This window comes from Rhamphochromis sp. 'chilingali' (assembly GCF_963969265.1).
Source record: "Rhamphochromis sp. 'chilingali' genome assembly, chromosome: 2".
NCBI classification, from domain to species: domain Eukaryota; kingdom Metazoa; phylum Chordata; class Actinopteri; order Cichliformes; family Cichlidae; genus Rhamphochromis; species Rhamphochromis sp. 'chilingali'.
In genome coordinates, this window is record NC_137930.1 from 49,167,989 (window position 1) to 49,186,094 (window position 18,106).

An 18,106-nucleotide genomic window follows, 5' to 3' on the forward strand; every position below is an offset into this window, starting at 1 on the left:
TAAATAGTTGCCAAGTAACAGATTTTCTCTTAATTTAATTTCATATTTTCTTTCCTGTGGTGCTTGGCTTAGCCCAGCATCAATTTGCATTTGTCAAAAAAGCATGGGACCAAACATCAGAATCAATTTCTGAGACCAGTTTATGCACGATCTCTGACATGCATTTGAGCATAGAGATTTCCACACCTGTTAGGCAATACAATGTGCAACATGATCCAGTCTTAATATGTGGAATATTTTTCTGTCACCACAGGTATTTATTTCAGACAACTGTCATCCATCATCTTTGAAGAAAGATTCCTGCATCATTTCCTCCTCCCAAGCATACTGAAGTCTGCATGCACTATGATCAACATCAGCTGAGAGTGAAAACATAGGCTAAATCAAACTGGCAATATTTGCAATCATCGTGGATGATGCACACAGTTTTATTTTTGGATCAGTGCCTAAGAAAATATGTATGTATACATGCAAAATGTGAAAGTCAGTGTTTTACCTAATCGTTTCTAACTTTCAAGACCACAGTATCGTGGAACATAAATAGTAGTGCTGAGCAGGGGTAGAATGACATTTAGAAGATAAGGACTACCCTTGCTTGTTTTTCACATTCAGTATAAGGAGGGACCAACAAATTCATGTAGTTAACTTGATGACATTTTGTTATATATGGTACATGTATATTTTCACTTTCACAGCCAAATTGTTACCATTCACCTGAGCAAGTGGAATGTTTCAGACTGAAACAAAAAATTGTTTTATTTTAAAAGATTTCAAGAAAAACAAGTGTCCAAACTTGGGTTTTCTTTGTTTTTATTCCAAGACCATTCTGTGTCGTGTTGCATTTTGGCCAGTGCTTTACACTCATTTTCTTTTGGTCATTACCACAATCAGTATTATCATTTATCATATTAAAAGCATCATCTATGAGATATTTTAGTATTTATCATTAAAAACTGCTTAGGTTTCAATAAAAAGACAGTCAACATTCCTTGTGAATTTTAATTTTGTGAGTCAAGGGGGTCGCCCATAGGTAAAGCATGTCAAACCCTCAACCTCTGGGCAACCACTTTCAAATGCAAGGTGATTGCAGAGGTTGGGTGATGGGGGACAACCTGTCTCCAAACAGTCACAGTCCAACTAAGACTGACTGCAGTCACTTGTTGACAAACTGACAAAGGTTTGCAGATGATTACCTTTTAATGTCAATTTCTGTGTCCATAGACAACAAAGATTTGTAAATTTTTTTCCAGTTTATCTTACTCATTCCCATATCATAAATAGACTGCATATAATTGAAAACAGACTGCTAGTCCCCCTGATTGTGATTTTATTATGGAAGAAATATAGTATCATCAGAATTCAAGTATTTTTAGACATTGAATTTATGACACTGAATTTTTATCCTCCAAATTTCCCTGCAAAAATATTCACCTGCAAAAATTCACCTGCAAAAAATTCACCTGCAAAAATTCACCTGAAAAAAATTCACCTGCAAAAAATTCACCTGCAAAAATTCACCTGAAAAAAATTCACCTGCAAAAAATTCACCTGCAAAAATTCAACTGCAAAAGTGATGAACTTTAATGACCCAAGCCAGAGCAATCAGCACCAGATCGAGTCGAGTGGCTCTCAGCCAATTAAATTACGCTGTTTGATCACATGACACCGTTAGCCAGCAGTTTGTCTCCTAAAAGAGAGCTATTTAGAGGTGAGTGATTAAGTTTTTCTCCTAAATAGAGATCATTACAGAACGCCTAGTCCTACTTAAAATCCCATTTATTTTTATTTTATCATCTACTCGAACTAAGGAAAACGTTTGACTAACTCAAAGACAATTTCCACGCCTCCCCTGCCTGACTGCAGAGGCAGTTTTGAATTTAGGAGCAGCAAGATGGAAGCGGCAAACCCTGGCGATTCTCCGGTAAGTATATTGTTTTTTATCTTCAAGTTTGTCTTTTGAAACCTTAATTTTATTTAAATCCGTTGCTCACGTATAAAGTACACAGACGGGGTCTTTGCTCAACTCGTCTGAGGCGTGTCTCACTAAGCGCTACATGCTAGCATCCTGCTAACCGAGCTACCCTTTACATGCTGTGCTTTAGAAAATAGGATACTCGTTAAAAAAAATACTCCGCAGATATTGATAGATAGACGAACACTGCAAATATAATGTTGTAAACGAAAACGGCCTTTGGTGAAGTGGTAAAATACACCATGAATAAAGCCATAGATTGAATGGCTGCCATGGTTGCAGAACGGCCTGATTTAATGACAAGAATGGGGAAGAGTGAGGCGAAGTGAACCAAAGCCACAAAACACGGTCAGACAAGGCGGCAAAAGGGCAGTGATCTGTCCGTCAGTATGAAGTTGGTGTGTGCTTTGGTGAACAAAAACTCCAGACTGGTAGCAGGAAGATGGGAGACTCGTGTTTCACTGGAATAGTGGTGAATTAAAACATCCTTTGTTGGGGACATTTAGGTGTAAATGCATCCATACAGGTGAGACAGAGGCAGACCAGACAGTGAAGAAAACAAGGCAAACATTAGAAATATTAAAACGGAAATATAGGATTAATATAACATACAATTGGGGAAAATGTAAGGAACACAATGTAAATGATATTGTAAAGTCATTAAAACAGCATACTCTGATTAAAAGAAACAGATAATTGGGTAGGATGATGATGATAATAATAATAATGTTAAAGAACATGTACAAGATGGGTATGTATACTTGTAGCCAGAACTTAACTACAAAGTTGTAGCATGCCAGACCATCTTGATTGAATGTAACTTCGCTCCACACAAGTTTTATGGTAGACATATTCATATTGGTATCTAATAAATGATTAATTCTTAGATTTTATCAAACGTTAATTTATAAATTGTTTCTGTCTTTGTGTTTGTTTCAGATTATGCAAGATGTAATTATTCAGTCAGCAAGACACTTGCTGCAGTTACTGACATCATCAAACTGAACTGCTGCTGTGATGAATCAGAATACAAGGTTTACTTTAGCAAGACTTATGAGTTAATGCTACATTTAACTAAATTGTTATATATTTTGTGTCCAATATTGTCTCCATATGATTTTGTTTTTTGCAACATCTTGCAGAGAACAGAGTCAAGGTACCAGCTTGGTCAACCCTAAAAGACCATCTGTTCATCAAGAAATGACCAGGTGAAAAAGTCATAAACTAAACACTCTGCATGAGCATGGAATTTAGGATGCAACTTTATATCTTACCTGCTCTACACTCAGGGCTTGAATTACAACAACAGTCAATCACATAAAAAAAAAATATACTTTTGGTAGTTCTGTGTCTCTCTCTCTCCTCCAAACCCAGATGGCTGCTGGTACTGAACCGGGTTCTGGTTCTGCTGGAGGTTTCTTCTTGTTAAAGGGGAGTTTTTCCTCTGCACTGTCACTTCATGCTGCTCAGTGTGAGGGATTGTTGAGGTTGAGTCCATATGTCCTGCGAACAACTGCTGGGCAATGACACCATGCAATCTTCTGGGATTCCTTGGATAGAAAACCTGTGAGCTGCACTTGTCCTTGGTCTTCACAGCTCACCTTTTTACTGTTTATTGAATCAAAATTCTCCAGTGACATGGATTCTACATTGTAACTGATGTGATGTTCTATAAAGTGGTTTTAATAAAAAAAAAAAGGCAAAAATTAGTTTGTTTCTTTATTCAATTTTTGAACAGTGATACTCATTCAGTAAATGCAAATTATTTACACGGCAGTGCACTATAGGCATAAATCTAGACCCCTAGATAAAACATGATGGCATTATAGCAGTGACAACTCCTCCACAGTAGCAGGTGGGATTTCTTTTTTGAGGACGGCTCCTTTTACCTGTCACTACAGATGGTCTGTTTGTTCTGATCAAGAGCCTTTTTTGGGCAGCTGAAGAGGAGAAGTCTATCTTATGGCCAACCTCTGGCTGTATCTTGGTCATATTACCCAGCAAAACCCAGTATGCAGGTTCATCTGTAACAGTCCTTGTGCCACAGATCACTGTTGCTTCTAAATGGTAAATGGCCTGTATTTATATAGCGCTTTACTAGTCCCTAAGGACCCCAAAGCGCTTTACATATCCAGTCACCCACCCATTCACACACACATTCGCACACTGGTGATGGCAAGCTACATTGTAACCACAGCCACCCTGGGGCGCACTGACAGAGGCGAGGCTGCCGGACACTGGCGCCACCGGGCCCTCTGACCACCACCAGTAGGCAACAGGTGAAGTGTCTTGCCCAAGGACACAACGACCGAGACTGTCTAAGCCGGGGCTCGAACCGGCAACCTTCCAATTACAAGGCGAACTCCTAACTCTTGAGCCACGATCGCCCCCCTACATTAAACAGAAGAGCAGTGACGTGGGTGCAGGTCTCCGTGACTCCGGCCTTACAGCTGCAGTGGGCGGCTTCAACCTTCCCTGTGATGCTCACAGTGACCCATGGCTGCAATGCTGGTTCATTCAGTCTTTGAGAGTGCAGGACCTGAAACACACACAAAGTTCTTGTCTTTAAATGAACTATGAGCCAAGGCTGACATAAATGTTTTATCTACTTAATCATTAATGTAACAGTGTTTAGAAAGTTAGCACATACATGTAATTTTTCATTTCTTTGTGTCCATCTATAGAACGCTGCATGTTATAGTGTAAATCTGCCTGTTCTCTGTCAGAAACCTGCCTGCAGAAAATGAACCTAAAGGATGTAATGCAAGGATGTCATCACTTTCAAGATGGAGAAAGCATAAAGTGACAATTATGAATCACTTAATATGATAAGGAGATTCTGCAGGTCATTAATCAATGTATAAAATTAAATAAAATTATTTTTAGTGACACAAGATACAAATATGGAAGGAAGATGTATAATCGCTCAGTTTGGGGAAATTGTGGGTAGCCTGCAAGGGCCTCAACTTCTCCATACCCACAATGTGCAACAAATGGGCACAGCTATCTTCAACAGTGGAACATCGGCCAGTTACTTCCAACTTTAACGCAGCTTGTAGTCTTGGAGAGCAGCACACCAAAACTGCATGCACAACTTCTGCTAACAGTGGAAACAGATTAAGAAATCCATGCAAACAGATTCATAAACTGAAAGAATATTATTTTACAGGATTAATGATCATATCAGCCGCTGGCTGATCACAAACCCTGAGGGTGTATACGAGAAGCAGAAGAAGCAGAGGGGATATCCAGTTTAAGTTTAGATAGTATTTGTAAAGATATTGACCATATCCTTTTCTGAAAGTGTGGATATAATGGATGGGGTAAGGTACTGACATGCTACAACTTTATAGTTGTTAAGTTCTGGCTACAAGTATACATACCCATCTTGTACATTTTTTTATTTTATTATTATTATTATTATTATTATTATTATCATCATCATCATCATCCTCCTCCTACCCAATTATCTGTTTCTTTTAATCAGAGTATGCTGTTTTAATGACTTTACAATATCATTTACATTGTGTTCCTTACATTTTCCCCAATTGTATGTTATATTAATCCTATATTTCCGTTTTAATATTTCTAATGTTTGCCTTGTTTTCTTCACTGTCTGGTCTGCCTCTGTCTCACCTGTATGGATGCATTTACACCTAAATGTCCCCAACAAAGGATGTTTTAATTCACCACTATTCCAGTGAAACACGAGTCTCCCATCTTCCTGCTACCGGTCTGGAGTTTTTGTTCACCAAAGCACACACCAACTTCATACTGACGGACAGATCACTGCCCTTTTGCCGCCTTGTCTGACCGTGTTTTGTGGCTTTGGTTCACTTCGCCTCACTCTTCCCCATTCTTGTCATTAAATCAGGCCGTTCTGCAACCATGGCAGCCATTCAATCTATGGCTTTATTCATGGTGTATTTTACCACTTCACCAAAGGCCGTTTTCGTTTACAACATTATATTTGCAGTGTTCGTCTATCTATCAATATCTGCGGAGTATTTTTTTTAACGAGTATCCTATTTTCTAAAGCACAGCATGTAAAGGGTAGCTCGGTTAGCAGGATGCTAGCATGTAGCGCTTAGTGAGACACGCCTCAGACGAGTTGAGCAAAGACCCCGTCTGTGTACTTTATACGTGAGCAACGGATTTAAATAAAATTAACGTTTCAAAAGACAAACTTGAAGATAAAAAACAATATACTTACCGGAGAATCGCCAGGGTTTGCCGCTTCCATCTTGCTGCTCCTAAATTCAAAACTGCCTCTGCAGTCAGGCAGGGGAGGCGTGGAAATTGTCTTTGAGTTAGTCAAACATTTTCCTTAGTTCGAGTAGATGATAAAATAAAAATAAATGGGATTTTAAGTAGGACTAGGCGTTCTGTAATGATCTCTACACACTCAGAAATTAAAGTACAGAAATGTACCTATAGGGGTACAATGGCTTGTCACTGGGGTGGTACCCTCTAAGGTACCGTTCTGTACCCTAAACTGTGGGTACTGATTTGTACCCTTGTAATTTGTACCTTTTACACGTCAAACCTGTACTTTAAAGGGCAAAGTTGTACCCTTAGTATAAAGTACAAAAAAGAACCCTTAAAAGGAGTACAAAAATGTATTTCTAAAGGTTCAGTATCTACACACAGATTTCCTATATTTTTCTTCTCAAGATTTGAAAAATTGAAGATACAAAGTCAAAAATACTTGTCACATTTATTACCTTCTTAAATACATTGCTTAACTGTTACATACAAACTGTTATCAACAGAGTATGTGTCATAAGCTGCAACATCAATTTCCTGTCCAGGTTTTAGCAACGTCCATTCACTATCAACTCTAACACTGTATGAATGAAAATGGTTGTCATATAACAGAGGAATGAGAATTTTTCCACAAAAGACCCACATTGTGTCAATATTAAATATGTACTTAATTTGCCAGAACAGAGGAATCTTCTCTGAATGCAGTACATCAATGACAAACACATCTCTTACACAGTATTTGACACGGTTCACAATTACTTCTGACACACGCTGGAAAGCTTTCTTAGCACTATCAACTTCAGAAAAGCCACAATAGACTGTCAGTGCTTGTTGCAGTTCCAGTGGTAATGACAAAAATGATGTAGTCACACTTTTTCCAAAAACATTTTCAAATTCACCAAGTAAACTTTTGTTAGAAAACTCCCAGCACTGTCTGAACTGATGTCTGTTGCTCAAAGTTGTAGCAATGTTCATAAAATTTCTACAATTGCGGGACAACGTTTTGAAATACTGGTGCTTACTTTCAAATCTCATACACCATAACAAACGTAGAGGGCCGAACATTTCAATCAGTCTTGCATAGTGGATTAAATAATGACACTTTGGTGTAATTACATCCCCAAATACACTTTTCAGTTTTGTGAGAAACTCATGGACAAGCAACTTCAACAATAAAATATTCTCTTTTCGCACTTTTTTAGCCATTACAATCTCTGTTATTTCACGACATAGAAGAAAAACATGCCAATATTTACAATTAGGTGGCACACGGTCTGCCATCAGAAATGGCAGCAATCTGAACAGGCACCACTTTTGAGATGCTGATCCAACAATACCAACACTCTGAAGTCTCTCTGATAACTGTACTGGTTTGTTTGTTTTGTCATTCTGACCAATGGACATTTTTTGCAATTCTTCATTGATCTCTCTAATTGTAATATGCTTCTCAGTGTGGGCTTTACAAATCACTAGTTTCATAACTAGAGGAACTACACCTTCCAACAGATCATGCATCACATCAGGTGGTAAAGCTTGCGTAACACTGAAATAACTCAGTCTGTCAAAAGGACATGAACTATTTACACCATATATTGTTTTATCATCCGGAAATTCTTGGATTCGTGCAAGATGATACTGGTGAACCTCTGATGTTCTTAAAACAAAGCTTTCTTCCTCAAAGGATTGTTTCATATCTTCATAAGAAGCCATGCAATACCGACAAATTCTACCAGTGTTAAATGACATAGAAAAACCACCAATCATGTGAGCTGATAAATTATCACAAGATAAAGTTGCAAGAGCAGCATGAATAGTGTGTTCAGTTTTATCAATGGTAAAAGTAAAGCCATCAGTGGAAAGTTTTTCCAAATCATCAAGCAAAGGTTTAAGGATAACATGCCAACCACACCGCTTAACAAAAGAATAGCGTACCAATAACGCTAGATGAATGTGTCTCTGCTGAGAAGTGTACCTTTTGTCCAAATTGCCTACCTAATAAAATGCACTAAGTTTGTGTTTGGATCGTTTAGATCCTAGGGGATTAAGTACTTCAAATTCATCCTCATAAAAATGGAGTCGCAGTGCATTTGGGTTATCCTTGAAGAATTGATGATGTCTGAAGATTTCTCCATCAGAGTAATCTGTTAGAAATTCATCAGTTTCCGAATTGCCACTTGAAAAAATGTGATCTTGTATGTCTTCATGAGAAAGATAATTTTTTAGCACCTTATCAACAGGCACATATGAATACGAGCCAACTGTATGACCCACAGAGTCTCTTAATTTGCAATGAACAGGCTCTGTCATGTTGAGCTTTGATTTGCAATGTTCTTTGACCAAATAAGGAGATCGAATAGCTGTTGAAGCCTTCTCAAAAAATTCATTTGAATGCAGGACATTTTTAAGCTCTGGACACAAAGACACGTCAAGACCCATTTTCTCTAAATGATATGCTATAAAAGCATCGTAGTTCTCCTTGAAAAAACACATCAGAAAATTCACGTCTTCCATAATTTCTTCCTGAACAGAGGCTGGTAAAGAATTTTTCTCTCTGCACTTAAGAATGAACTTGAAAAGATTGTCTCTGAAATTTATCAAAAATTCATCCCAGGATGGAGGGGTTTCAATATTTTCAGTTATGTCATTTGCAAATTCATTTGGATGTGGACTGACTACCTCCTGCTCATTTTCATCTAAGTCTTTATGGGGACACAACACCTGTTCTCTGTGTTTCCTATACACATGTCGTCTGAAAGATTCATATTTTTTGAAGGAAGAACAGCAGTCACTGAGTCCACAGGTTATATCAAAATCGGCATCATGGGAATGAATAAGTCCTATGTGCTGAATAAGCTTTGTCAAACTAAAGGTTCTTCTGCCACATTTGGAGCACTGATATGGCTGAGGCATGGTGGTCAATACAGAAGATTTATTTGTCTGGTGACTGTGATTGGCAGAGGCCGGTCCTCACCCTCATCTATTTTCACAATGTACTTTTGGAGAAAAATCAGGGTGTTCTTCAGATGTTTTGGATAAGCAAGGTTGAAGACAAAATACAAGCAGAAAGAAGAGATGATTCCTTCAAAAATACACGAGCTTCTGCACACTTCACTGCCATCCAACTTCACAATGTTTGGAGCGCTTCTGGAGAACACTGGTTTCCAGTCTTCATGAAGTAGCTGAACAGTTGGATAGGGGTTTTTAGGATGAACCTTTGAAGTCAAAAGAGAAGGTAGAGGAAAGCAATATCTTAGTCTCTTAACAAAAGATACATTTGTTTTCCTTTTATATAGACTAAATATTTTAATACACACACCTCTCCAAGTATGACAAAGAGATCCAGTTTCTCCTTGAAGACGTATGGCAGGAATAAAAGTGCAGCCCTTGTGTCAAGATCTGCCAAAAAAACAAAAACAAAAAAAAAAAAAACACAAGATCACCCATGCATTTTATCTGGCATTTCCAGTTACCTATAAAAATTATATAAAATGGAAGCCTTGAAGTTAAAAAAAAAAAAAAAGCAAATACCTGGTAGGTCATCAGTGAGAGCCTCCTTTCTTGCATCAAGGTAGAGCTGGTAGAGTGGGGTTTTCCCTCGTGTAAGGCCAATCACCTTTGCTGCAACACATGAGAGCCCTTCACGAAATCGCTGGCTTACATTACCCGTTGTTGGTTGGATCCACCCGAGTTCGTTGCACAGCTACAAGTAAAAAATTCATTTTCAGTACAAAATAACAGTGTATGAAAATGAAATAATCTAAAGTTGATATTAATTATGTATGGTGCTGCATAATTTTTTTTTTTATAGAATTTAACAACAATACTGTAAGAAGTTACATGAACATACAAAAAAAGGAAAGAGGGACAGATGAAGAAAGCAAGGTCAAGGGCAAATAAAATTTACTACTATAAACATGTTAAATGTGACAGCTATTTCCAAGTTCAATTCAGCTTTCTGACTTACACCAGTAGGCATCCCTAAGAAGGGGTACTTCTTCAACACATCTTCCACAGGCATACCATCTGCAATTTCTTTTTGCCGCCAAGCAAACGTTTGCTGCATACGGTTATGAACCACCATGGTATCTGGTTGCATCTTCTGATATTGGCACTGTAAGACCTTTAAGTGGGCGTCTATGGATAATAAATCCTCTCCTTGGACACATGGTCCCTTGAAAGAAAGCAAGAGTGAGAAGAGAAAGTCAAAACAGATTAGAAACCCAACATAAGACTAAATATACAATTAGAGCTGACACGATCTGTGCATCACAAAGAACTCGTATCGTTTAAAGTTAACCGATACCATGAACCAATATTTAAAATATGGAAACTCTGAAATAATTTCACATAAAATCTTAATTGTTAACTTGAAATTTTAGTTTTGGAGTCATATTTAAAATGTTTTTTTAAATCTAGTTCACCCTCTTTTAGCGCCTTCCAATTAATAATTTTTTGTGAGGTAGAAGTATTAGCACTGGTACTTTGTATTAGCAAGTGCTCTAATCCAAGTATTGGTATTGTTTCGGTTTGAAAAAAGGGGTACAGTTGCATCCCTAATCCTTAGTTTTAGATGTAATAACAGAGGCAAGAACATTTTATAGCTCAAGATGTCCCTCACACCAACCTGACAAACATTTCTCTGACTTGTTCGTTGACATTTATTAGGCTGCCCTCTCCTCGTAGAACCAAACTTCTCCTTACAACGCCTCACTGCCTCACTGTCGACTAGTGGTGCCCGCTCTGATTTGAATTTACGTCTCAAAGACATATGCCATGTGTGCTTGTTGAACAGAAACATAAGTTACTGTAAAAACAATCTACACAAAATACACCCAACAAAGAATCAGTAAACATACTTCATACAAACCTACTGAGAGGCTACAGATTGTCTTACTAACAAAACAAGATCGAAAAAAGCTTCACTTTTACTTTGTAATCTTGAAGGAACCTTATGCAAATTTAAAATTTAACTTACATAACCATTTCCCTCACGATCCTTGAGGAAAGGATACTTCATTACCAGCGTCTTCACAGCTTGCACATATTCAGAATTTGTGGGATACCTGTAATATAAGAAGAAACATAAGTGTTAGAGCAACTGCTGACAAACAAACTTTATCAAGTGTGAGTTTATTTTCAATCAGAATCAGAATCAGAATACTTTATTGATCCCTGGGGGAAATTATTTTTTGTTACAGTGCTCCATTTTAAACCAACATTAAGACAAGACAGACAATACGCTAACTAAGAATAGTACAATATATACATATATATACATACATACATACATAAGTCACTTATAAATAAATAGTTGGAAAAGAAACATGTGTAGCTGTAGCAGCAAACAGTGTGTTAAGTGGATGCGTTGTACAGGGAGATGGCCACAGGCAGGAATGATTTCCTGTGTCGTTCAGTGGTGCTTTTCGGTAATCTCAGTCTCTCACTGAACGAGCTCCTGTGGCTGACCAACATGTCATGGAGTGGGTGGGAGGTGTTATCCAACATTGTCTTTATCTTGGACAGCATCCGCCTCTCCGACACCACCTTGAGGGAGTCCAGCTCCATCCCCACAACATTGCTGGCCTTATGGATCAGTTTATTAAGTCTGTTGGCATCTGCGACCCTCAGCCTGCTCCCCCAGCACGCAACAGCATAGAGGATCGCACTGGCCACAACAGACTCGTAGAAAATCCTCAGCATTTTCTGGCAGATGTTGAAGGACCTCAGTCGCCTCAAAAAATAGAGACGACTCTGGCCCTTCCTGTAAAGTGCTGTGGTGTTTTTAGCCCAGTCCAGTTTATTGTCAATGTGAACTCCAAGGTATTTATAGTCCTCCACAATGTCAACACTGACCCCCTGGATTGAAACAGGGGTCAAGTGTTTCCTGGTCTTCCTGAAGTCCACGATCAGTTCCTTGGTCTTTGCCACGTTGAGCTGCAGATGATTCTGCTCACACCACGTGACAAAGGAGTCGACCACAGCCCGGTACTCTGTCTCATCATCCCTGCTGATGCATCCAACCACCGCAGAGTCATCAGAAAACTTCTGAAGATGGCAGGTCTCTGTGCAGTGGCTGAAGTCTGTGGTGTAGAGGGTGAAGAGGAAGGGGGAGAGGACAGTCCCCTGTGGTGCCCCTGTGTTGCTAATCACCTTGTCAGACACACACTGTGGGAGACGTACATATTGTGGTCTTCCTGTCAGGTAATCAACAATCCAGGACACCAGAGAAGCATCCACCTGCATCGCTGCTAACTTATCACCCAGGAGGGTCGGCCTGATGGTGTTGAAAGCACTGGAAAAGTCAAAAAACATGACCCTCACAGTGCTCGCTGGCTGGTCCAGATGGGTGTAGACACGATTGAGCAGGTAGATGATGGCGTCCTCTGTTCCGAGACGAGGCTGATAAGCGAACTGAAGGGGATCCAGATGTGGTCTTACTATGGGTCGCAGCTGGTCCAGGATGAGCCTTTCCAGGGTCTTCATGATGTGGAAGGTCAGTGCCACGGGCCTGTAATCCTGGGGGCCACTGGGACGAGGCGTCTTTGGTACAGGGACGAGGCATGATGTCTTCCACATCACCGGGACCCTCTGCAGACTCAGACTCAGCATAAACAGTTTATGAAAGACTCCACACAGCTGGGGGGCACAGGTCTTGAGGACAAGGGGACTCACTCCGTCTGGTCCAGCAGACTTGCCTGAGTGAAGTCTCCTCATTTGCATCTCAACCTGGTATTGAGTGAAGGTGATGGGTGGGGGAGGGGTGTCAGGAATCTCACAGGAGGCAACATGTGAAGAGAGAGGCTGGCACAGTGGTGTGGCTCTGGATTCCAGGCTGACTGCAGGTGAGGTTGTGGGGGTGGGAGCAGACACTGTGGTGTCGAATCTATTGAAAAACAGGTTCAACTCGTTGGCTCTATTCTCACCTCCCTCAGCTCCCCTGCTGTTGGTTGGCCTGAATCCAGTGATGGTCTTCATGCCCCTCCACACCTCTCTCATGCTGTTCTGCTGGAGTTTCCACTCCAGCTTCCTCCTGTAATTGTCCTTAGCCTCTCTGATCTTGTCCTTTAGTAACACCTGGATCTTCCTCACCTCCTCTTTGTTGCCCCCTCTGAAAGCCCTCTTCTTGTTGTTGAGGAGGGCTTTGATGTCCTTAGTCACCCACGGCTTGTTATTTGGGTAACAATGAACAGTCTGAGCTGGAACAATGGAGTCGGTGCAGAAAGTTATGTAGCCTGTGATACACTCAGTAAGCCCATTGATGTCCTCGGCGTGAGGCTCACAGAGTGTTTCACAGTCGGTCACCTCGAAACAGCCCTGTAGTTCCGCTATTGCCTCCTCTGACCACCTCCTAACAGTCCTGGTGGTCACAGGTTCCCTCCTCACAATTGGCACATAGCGGGGGGTGAGGTGAATCAGGTTATGATCTGACCTACCAAGTGGGGGGAGGGAGGAGGAGCTGTATGCATCCTTGACGTTAGCATACAGTAAGTCTAAAGTTTTCTCTCCCCTGGTGGGACAGTCCACATATTGTTTGAATGTTGGTAGTGTATTGTCCAGTGATACATGGTTGAAGTCACCCGAGATCACAATAAAGGCACTCGGGTGCTGAGTCTGTAGCCGAGCTATGGCAGAGTGGATAGTGTCACATGCAGCTGTGGGGTTAGCAGAGGGGGGAACATAAACAGCCACCAAGATGACGTGAGAGAATTCCCTGGGTAAATAATACGGCCTGAGTCCAACAGCACACAGTTCAGTGTCCGGGCAACAAATCCTTTCTTTGATTGTTATGTTGGCAGGGTTACACCACCGGTTGTTAACTAAAACAGCAAGCCCACCTCCTTTACGCTTACCGCTAGCGATGCTGTCCCTGTCCGCCCGAACAGTGTGGAAGCCTTCCACGGAAGCATTCTCATCGGGAATGTCCTGGTGCAGCCATGATTCGGTGAAACACATCAGGCTACACTCTCGGTATTCCCTCTGACTCCGTACCAGTGCTGAGAGCTCGTCGATTTTAATTGCCAACGATCGCACATTTCCCATCACGATAGACGGCAGACACGGTTTAAACCTCCTCCTCGCTTCGAGCCTCCGCTGTCTCACCGTCACCTTTTTTCTTCTCTTCTGTCCTTGACCTCTGCATCCCCGATGTGTTTTCCTCCAAATTTCAGCTGGTACTTCTGCGGGCCTGGCCAGCGAGCCGGCCGGCATCAGGGCGATCAGCTGATCTCTGGAGTAAACAGTCCGTGCGTGTAGGAGATGTGCCGCGGTCCCATTCCATGATAAAAGTAACAGTTCCACGGCCACCAGAAGAACAAAAACTCTCTCAATCCACATGATTGAGTAAGAGATAGAAAACGGAGGAAAATACAAGTCAGGAAAAAAAAGAATACGTAGAAAAAAAAAGCTAAACTAAGAGAAAAGCAGGAGCGACTGTAACAGGCTGCACGCTGGTTGGCGCATGCGCACAAAATATGACAGATTCAGCTTTTTCTTGTTGCTTTTTCTAAAGCAACAAGCTAACATTACCCTGATTAACTTTCATAGTATACTGTGCCACAGCTTCATATAGAACTCTGATTATTGTGTGTCTGTCCCTTGGATTTTTATGGCACGGTTCTTTGTTGTCCAGTTTTAGTTGCAGATTTTTGGAAAATCTTGGAATTTCAAAAGAGGCTGGCAGTCTCAAAGTATTTTCATTGCTGTGAAAACAGTTAAGTGTTTGTTTTTATTGTATGAATTGAAGTATAAAACACTACAGTAACAATACATATGGTAGAAACAATGATCATATTAACTAAATCCTAAAAGTGCATAACGGCCAACATGTATGCTTCAGACATACTAACTTCATTATAAATAAGAAAATACCTTATTGAAGTTGATGAAGTAGATGGTTGCCAGTCTTCTGGAGAGACAGTCTGTAGAGTCAGCGTCACTGAAGATTCCTTCATCCTTGACACAAATTGGTTGAATTTAACCTGCTTTTTGAAGGATCCTTGGAAAAGGTATGCAACCATAGTCTCAGTAAGACCGCAGTCAACTGTGTCACCATCAACCTCATTGTCTGCAAGATAAATGGTAGTACAAACTTTAAATTCAATGTAAGGATATTTATCACCACATTTTTACATGGGTAAAAACCGTATATCACACACATTAAAACCTTTTGTACAACTTCTTTCAGTTCAAAGAAATATTCATTAAAAAAATCAGTAAATTAAATAAAATAAACCAAATTTTTAGAGTGAATCCTCTCGATATGCAAAGTTTTCATTTTTAAATTTAGATGTTTGTTTGGGACTACTGGACACAGGAGAGCAGAGTCTGAGCATGCTTTTGTGCCCTTTCAAGTTTGGAAGAAAAAAAAAAAAGACTAGAATGCTGTAATGTGTTAATATTCACTACTAAGGTGACTCCTTTCTCCAGATTTCCGACAGTTTTTGCCGTCTGTTCTTTCAGACCGATTACTTATAGCGATAACAACCGCAGGACCGTATTACAAGCTCAGATTACATGCTGAAAAAGTTCCCACATTGCTTAAAACACGACTATCAAACCCCAGCTGCAACACCCTTGTTATATTTTAAACAAGTGCGGCGTCAAGATATTTCCTTTAAACGTTATATTCAGCCGCCCATGTGTGTTGATGGCCTTGGAATGGATGTAAAAACGTGATTTTATTAAACCATTAATACACTAACGGTAAACTGCATTCAGCTACCAGGGAATCAAATTTCGCGCCGTTCCGCTGCGCAGGGGTTACCGAACCCATAGACTGTGGCCGAACCACATATATAAGTTCAAACTTATACAAATACTATGTGTACACATTTTTCATTTTTCAGAACTGTGACCTCAACTTTACACATGAAACGTTTGTAAAAACGTTTGTAAAAAGACATAATTTGAGCTAAGAGAGTGCCGAAACTAGCTAAATTGCTAATATACGTTAAGCTAGGCTAAACCAATAATTAGTAATTACGCTACATTTTTCTTTAAATAAAACTTACCTCTGAAACGCTGAGCTTCAGCTTCGGTGACATCTAAGCCCCACTCTTGTATTTTTGTTAAGAGTTCCTCGGTTGAAAGTGAACAGAGCACACCAGGACTTGCAAGTTCGTCATCCATCTCCGTCCGTTGATAAAACAAAATGGCACCTGCTGCATTTACAGAAAATTCTAGAATCCACCAGCTATTCGTTGAGTTTCTTCTTCTACTTTTTGTTTGATGTTGTGAGGATGAGCTCAACTCGCACTTCGAGTTCAATAAGGGTGCTTTTTTGCAATTCATCCAAATAATTATACTTTAAAAAAAAACACTCTCTTAAAAAAATGTTTAAATGCATTTTTACTTTTTTTTCTTTCAAATAAATTCATCGTTCTTAAAGCAGCTTAAAAATAAGGGGGGTTCAGGGAATACAAAAACAACAACAGCAATGAAAATAATAAAAAATAAAATAAAAACACTAAAATATATGCTTAAATCAATACAGTTGCAAATAAATTACTGTCAAAAAGAATAAAAAAAAACTCTAATCAAAAAGAGCTTAATCAACCTGTACTTTATCTTTTGAAAGAATGGGTACAAATAAGTACTTTTCACAATTAAGGAACATGTATGTACCTTTCAGATGCTAAAAAAGGTACAGATAGTTCCCCCGAGGTCCAATATTTGTCCTTAGACTGTATTAATGTCATTTTTGTACCTTGGGGCACAGTAATGTACCCCTTCCGTACCCCTATTTCTGACTGTGTATTTAGGAGAAAAACTTAATCACTCACCTCTAAACAGCTCTCTTTTAGGAGACACACTGCTGGCTAACGGTGTCATGTGATCAAACAGCGTAATTTAATTGGCCGAGAGCCACTCGACTCGATCTGGTGCTGATTGCTCTGGCTTGGGTCATTAAAGTTCATCACTTTTGCAGTTGAATTTTTGCAGGTGAATTTTTGCAGGTGAATTTTTTGCAGGTGAATTTTTTTCAGGTGAATTTTTTGCAGGTGAATTTTTGCAGGTGAATTTTTTTCAGGTGAATTTTTTTCAGGTGAATTTTTTTCAGGTGAATTTTTGCAGGTGAATATTTTTGCAGGGAAATTTGGAGGATAACAATTCAGTGTCATAAATTCAATGTCTAAAAATACTTGAATTCTGATGATACTATATTTCTTCCATATTTTATTAGTGTCTTGATGAACCAAAGTCCCTTTGAGCTGACTGTAGGAAACAAGGCAACAAGATTGCAAGTCATTTGTACTACCAATAACTGTGTTTAAAATGGCAGTATATCTCACTTTCCATGGTTACAAATTATTCATGCCAATGTTTTATCCTTAAACTGATCTCAATAAATAGTTTTGGACAAATTTCAAGTGCCTAAAGCCTCGATACACCAGTGGTCTACCCACACTGGCATTTCCACTAACAGTGCCTGATTATATCTCTATTCAGGACTGTGTTGGTGTTTAAAGACGTGCTTATTTAACAGCTTCATCTCTCCGCTATTAGTTTCTCTGCACCTGTTGGGTGCACCTGGTGGATGTTTTACACCTTCATGAATGTGATTAGTACATGGACTTTATTGGTATCACTTAATTTTAGTCATTGCATAACTCATGACCACCTGAGTCTAATTGTCTATAATAAAACAAAAACACCTGTGTCCAACATACTTCGAAACAAAATTAGGTTTATCAGTTCTTTGCAGTCCAACTTATCTGTCTTCATCTTGCAGCAAGGTAGGTTTTAATTGTATGGTACCGTGGGATAGTTCAGCAGTGTATATTAAATGTATCACATTCGTATGATAATAATTTAACATACCAGACACCATATAAGAAACTGCAATTGACACTTTCTGGCCAAGAGTCT

The 18,106-nt window shown here is 39.6% G+C and overlaps 1 protein-coding gene and 2 long non-coding RNA genes across 3 annotated transcripts; 1 reads left to right on the top strand and 2 right to left on the bottom strand.

Annotated features, from left to right (window-relative positions):
* The first annotated feature begins 1,679 nt into the window (after positions 1 to 1,679).
* On the top strand, positions 1,680 to 3,668 carry LOC308392502. The gene is made up of 3 exons (XR_013970822.1): positions 1,680 to 1,921; positions 2,912 to 3,006; positions 3,115 to 3,668. It is a non-coding gene; the product is annotated as an uncharacterized lncRNA (long non-coding RNA).
* A 10-nt stretch (positions 3,669 to 3,678) lies between these two features.
* On the bottom strand, positions 3,679 to 17,243 carry LOC308392503. The gene is made up of 3 exons (XR_013970823.1): positions 17,020 to 17,243; positions 6,186 to 6,243; positions 3,679 to 4,511 (listed from the first exon to the last, which is right to left on the bottom strand). It is a non-coding gene; the product is annotated as an uncharacterized lncRNA (long non-coding RNA).
* Positions 8,759 to 10,357, bottom strand: LOC308391612 (sterile alpha motif domain-containing protein 3-like). The gene is made up of 4 exons (XM_080874267.1): positions 10,203 to 10,357; positions 9,767 to 9,938; positions 9,555 to 9,634; positions 8,759 to 9,450 (listed from the first exon to the last, which is right to left on the bottom strand). The coding sequence occupies exons 1-4, from the start codon at positions 10,332 to 10,334 to the stop codon at positions 9,154 to 9,156; spliced, it is 681 nt and encodes a 226-aa protein (XP_080730393.1). The 5' UTR covers positions 10,335 to 10,357; the 3' UTR covers positions 8,759 to 9,153.
* Positions 17,244 to 18,106: the final 863 nt, after the last annotated feature.

Excerpts from the sequence above, each read along its gene's own strand:
- LOC308391612 (XM_080874267.1), bottom strand. The coding sequence starts at position 10,334 with ATGCAACCAGATACCATGGTGGTTCATAACCGTATGCAGCAAACGTTT. Across the intron at positions 9,635-9,766 it reads TCTCACTGATGACCTACCAG|ATCTTGACACAAGGGCTGCA; the intron begins GTATTTGCTTTT and ends TTTTTTTGGCAG. Across the intron at positions 9,451-9,554 it reads TCTTTGTCATACTTGGAGAG|GTTCATCCTAAAAACCCCTA; the intron begins GTGTGTGTATTA and ends TTGACTTCAAAG.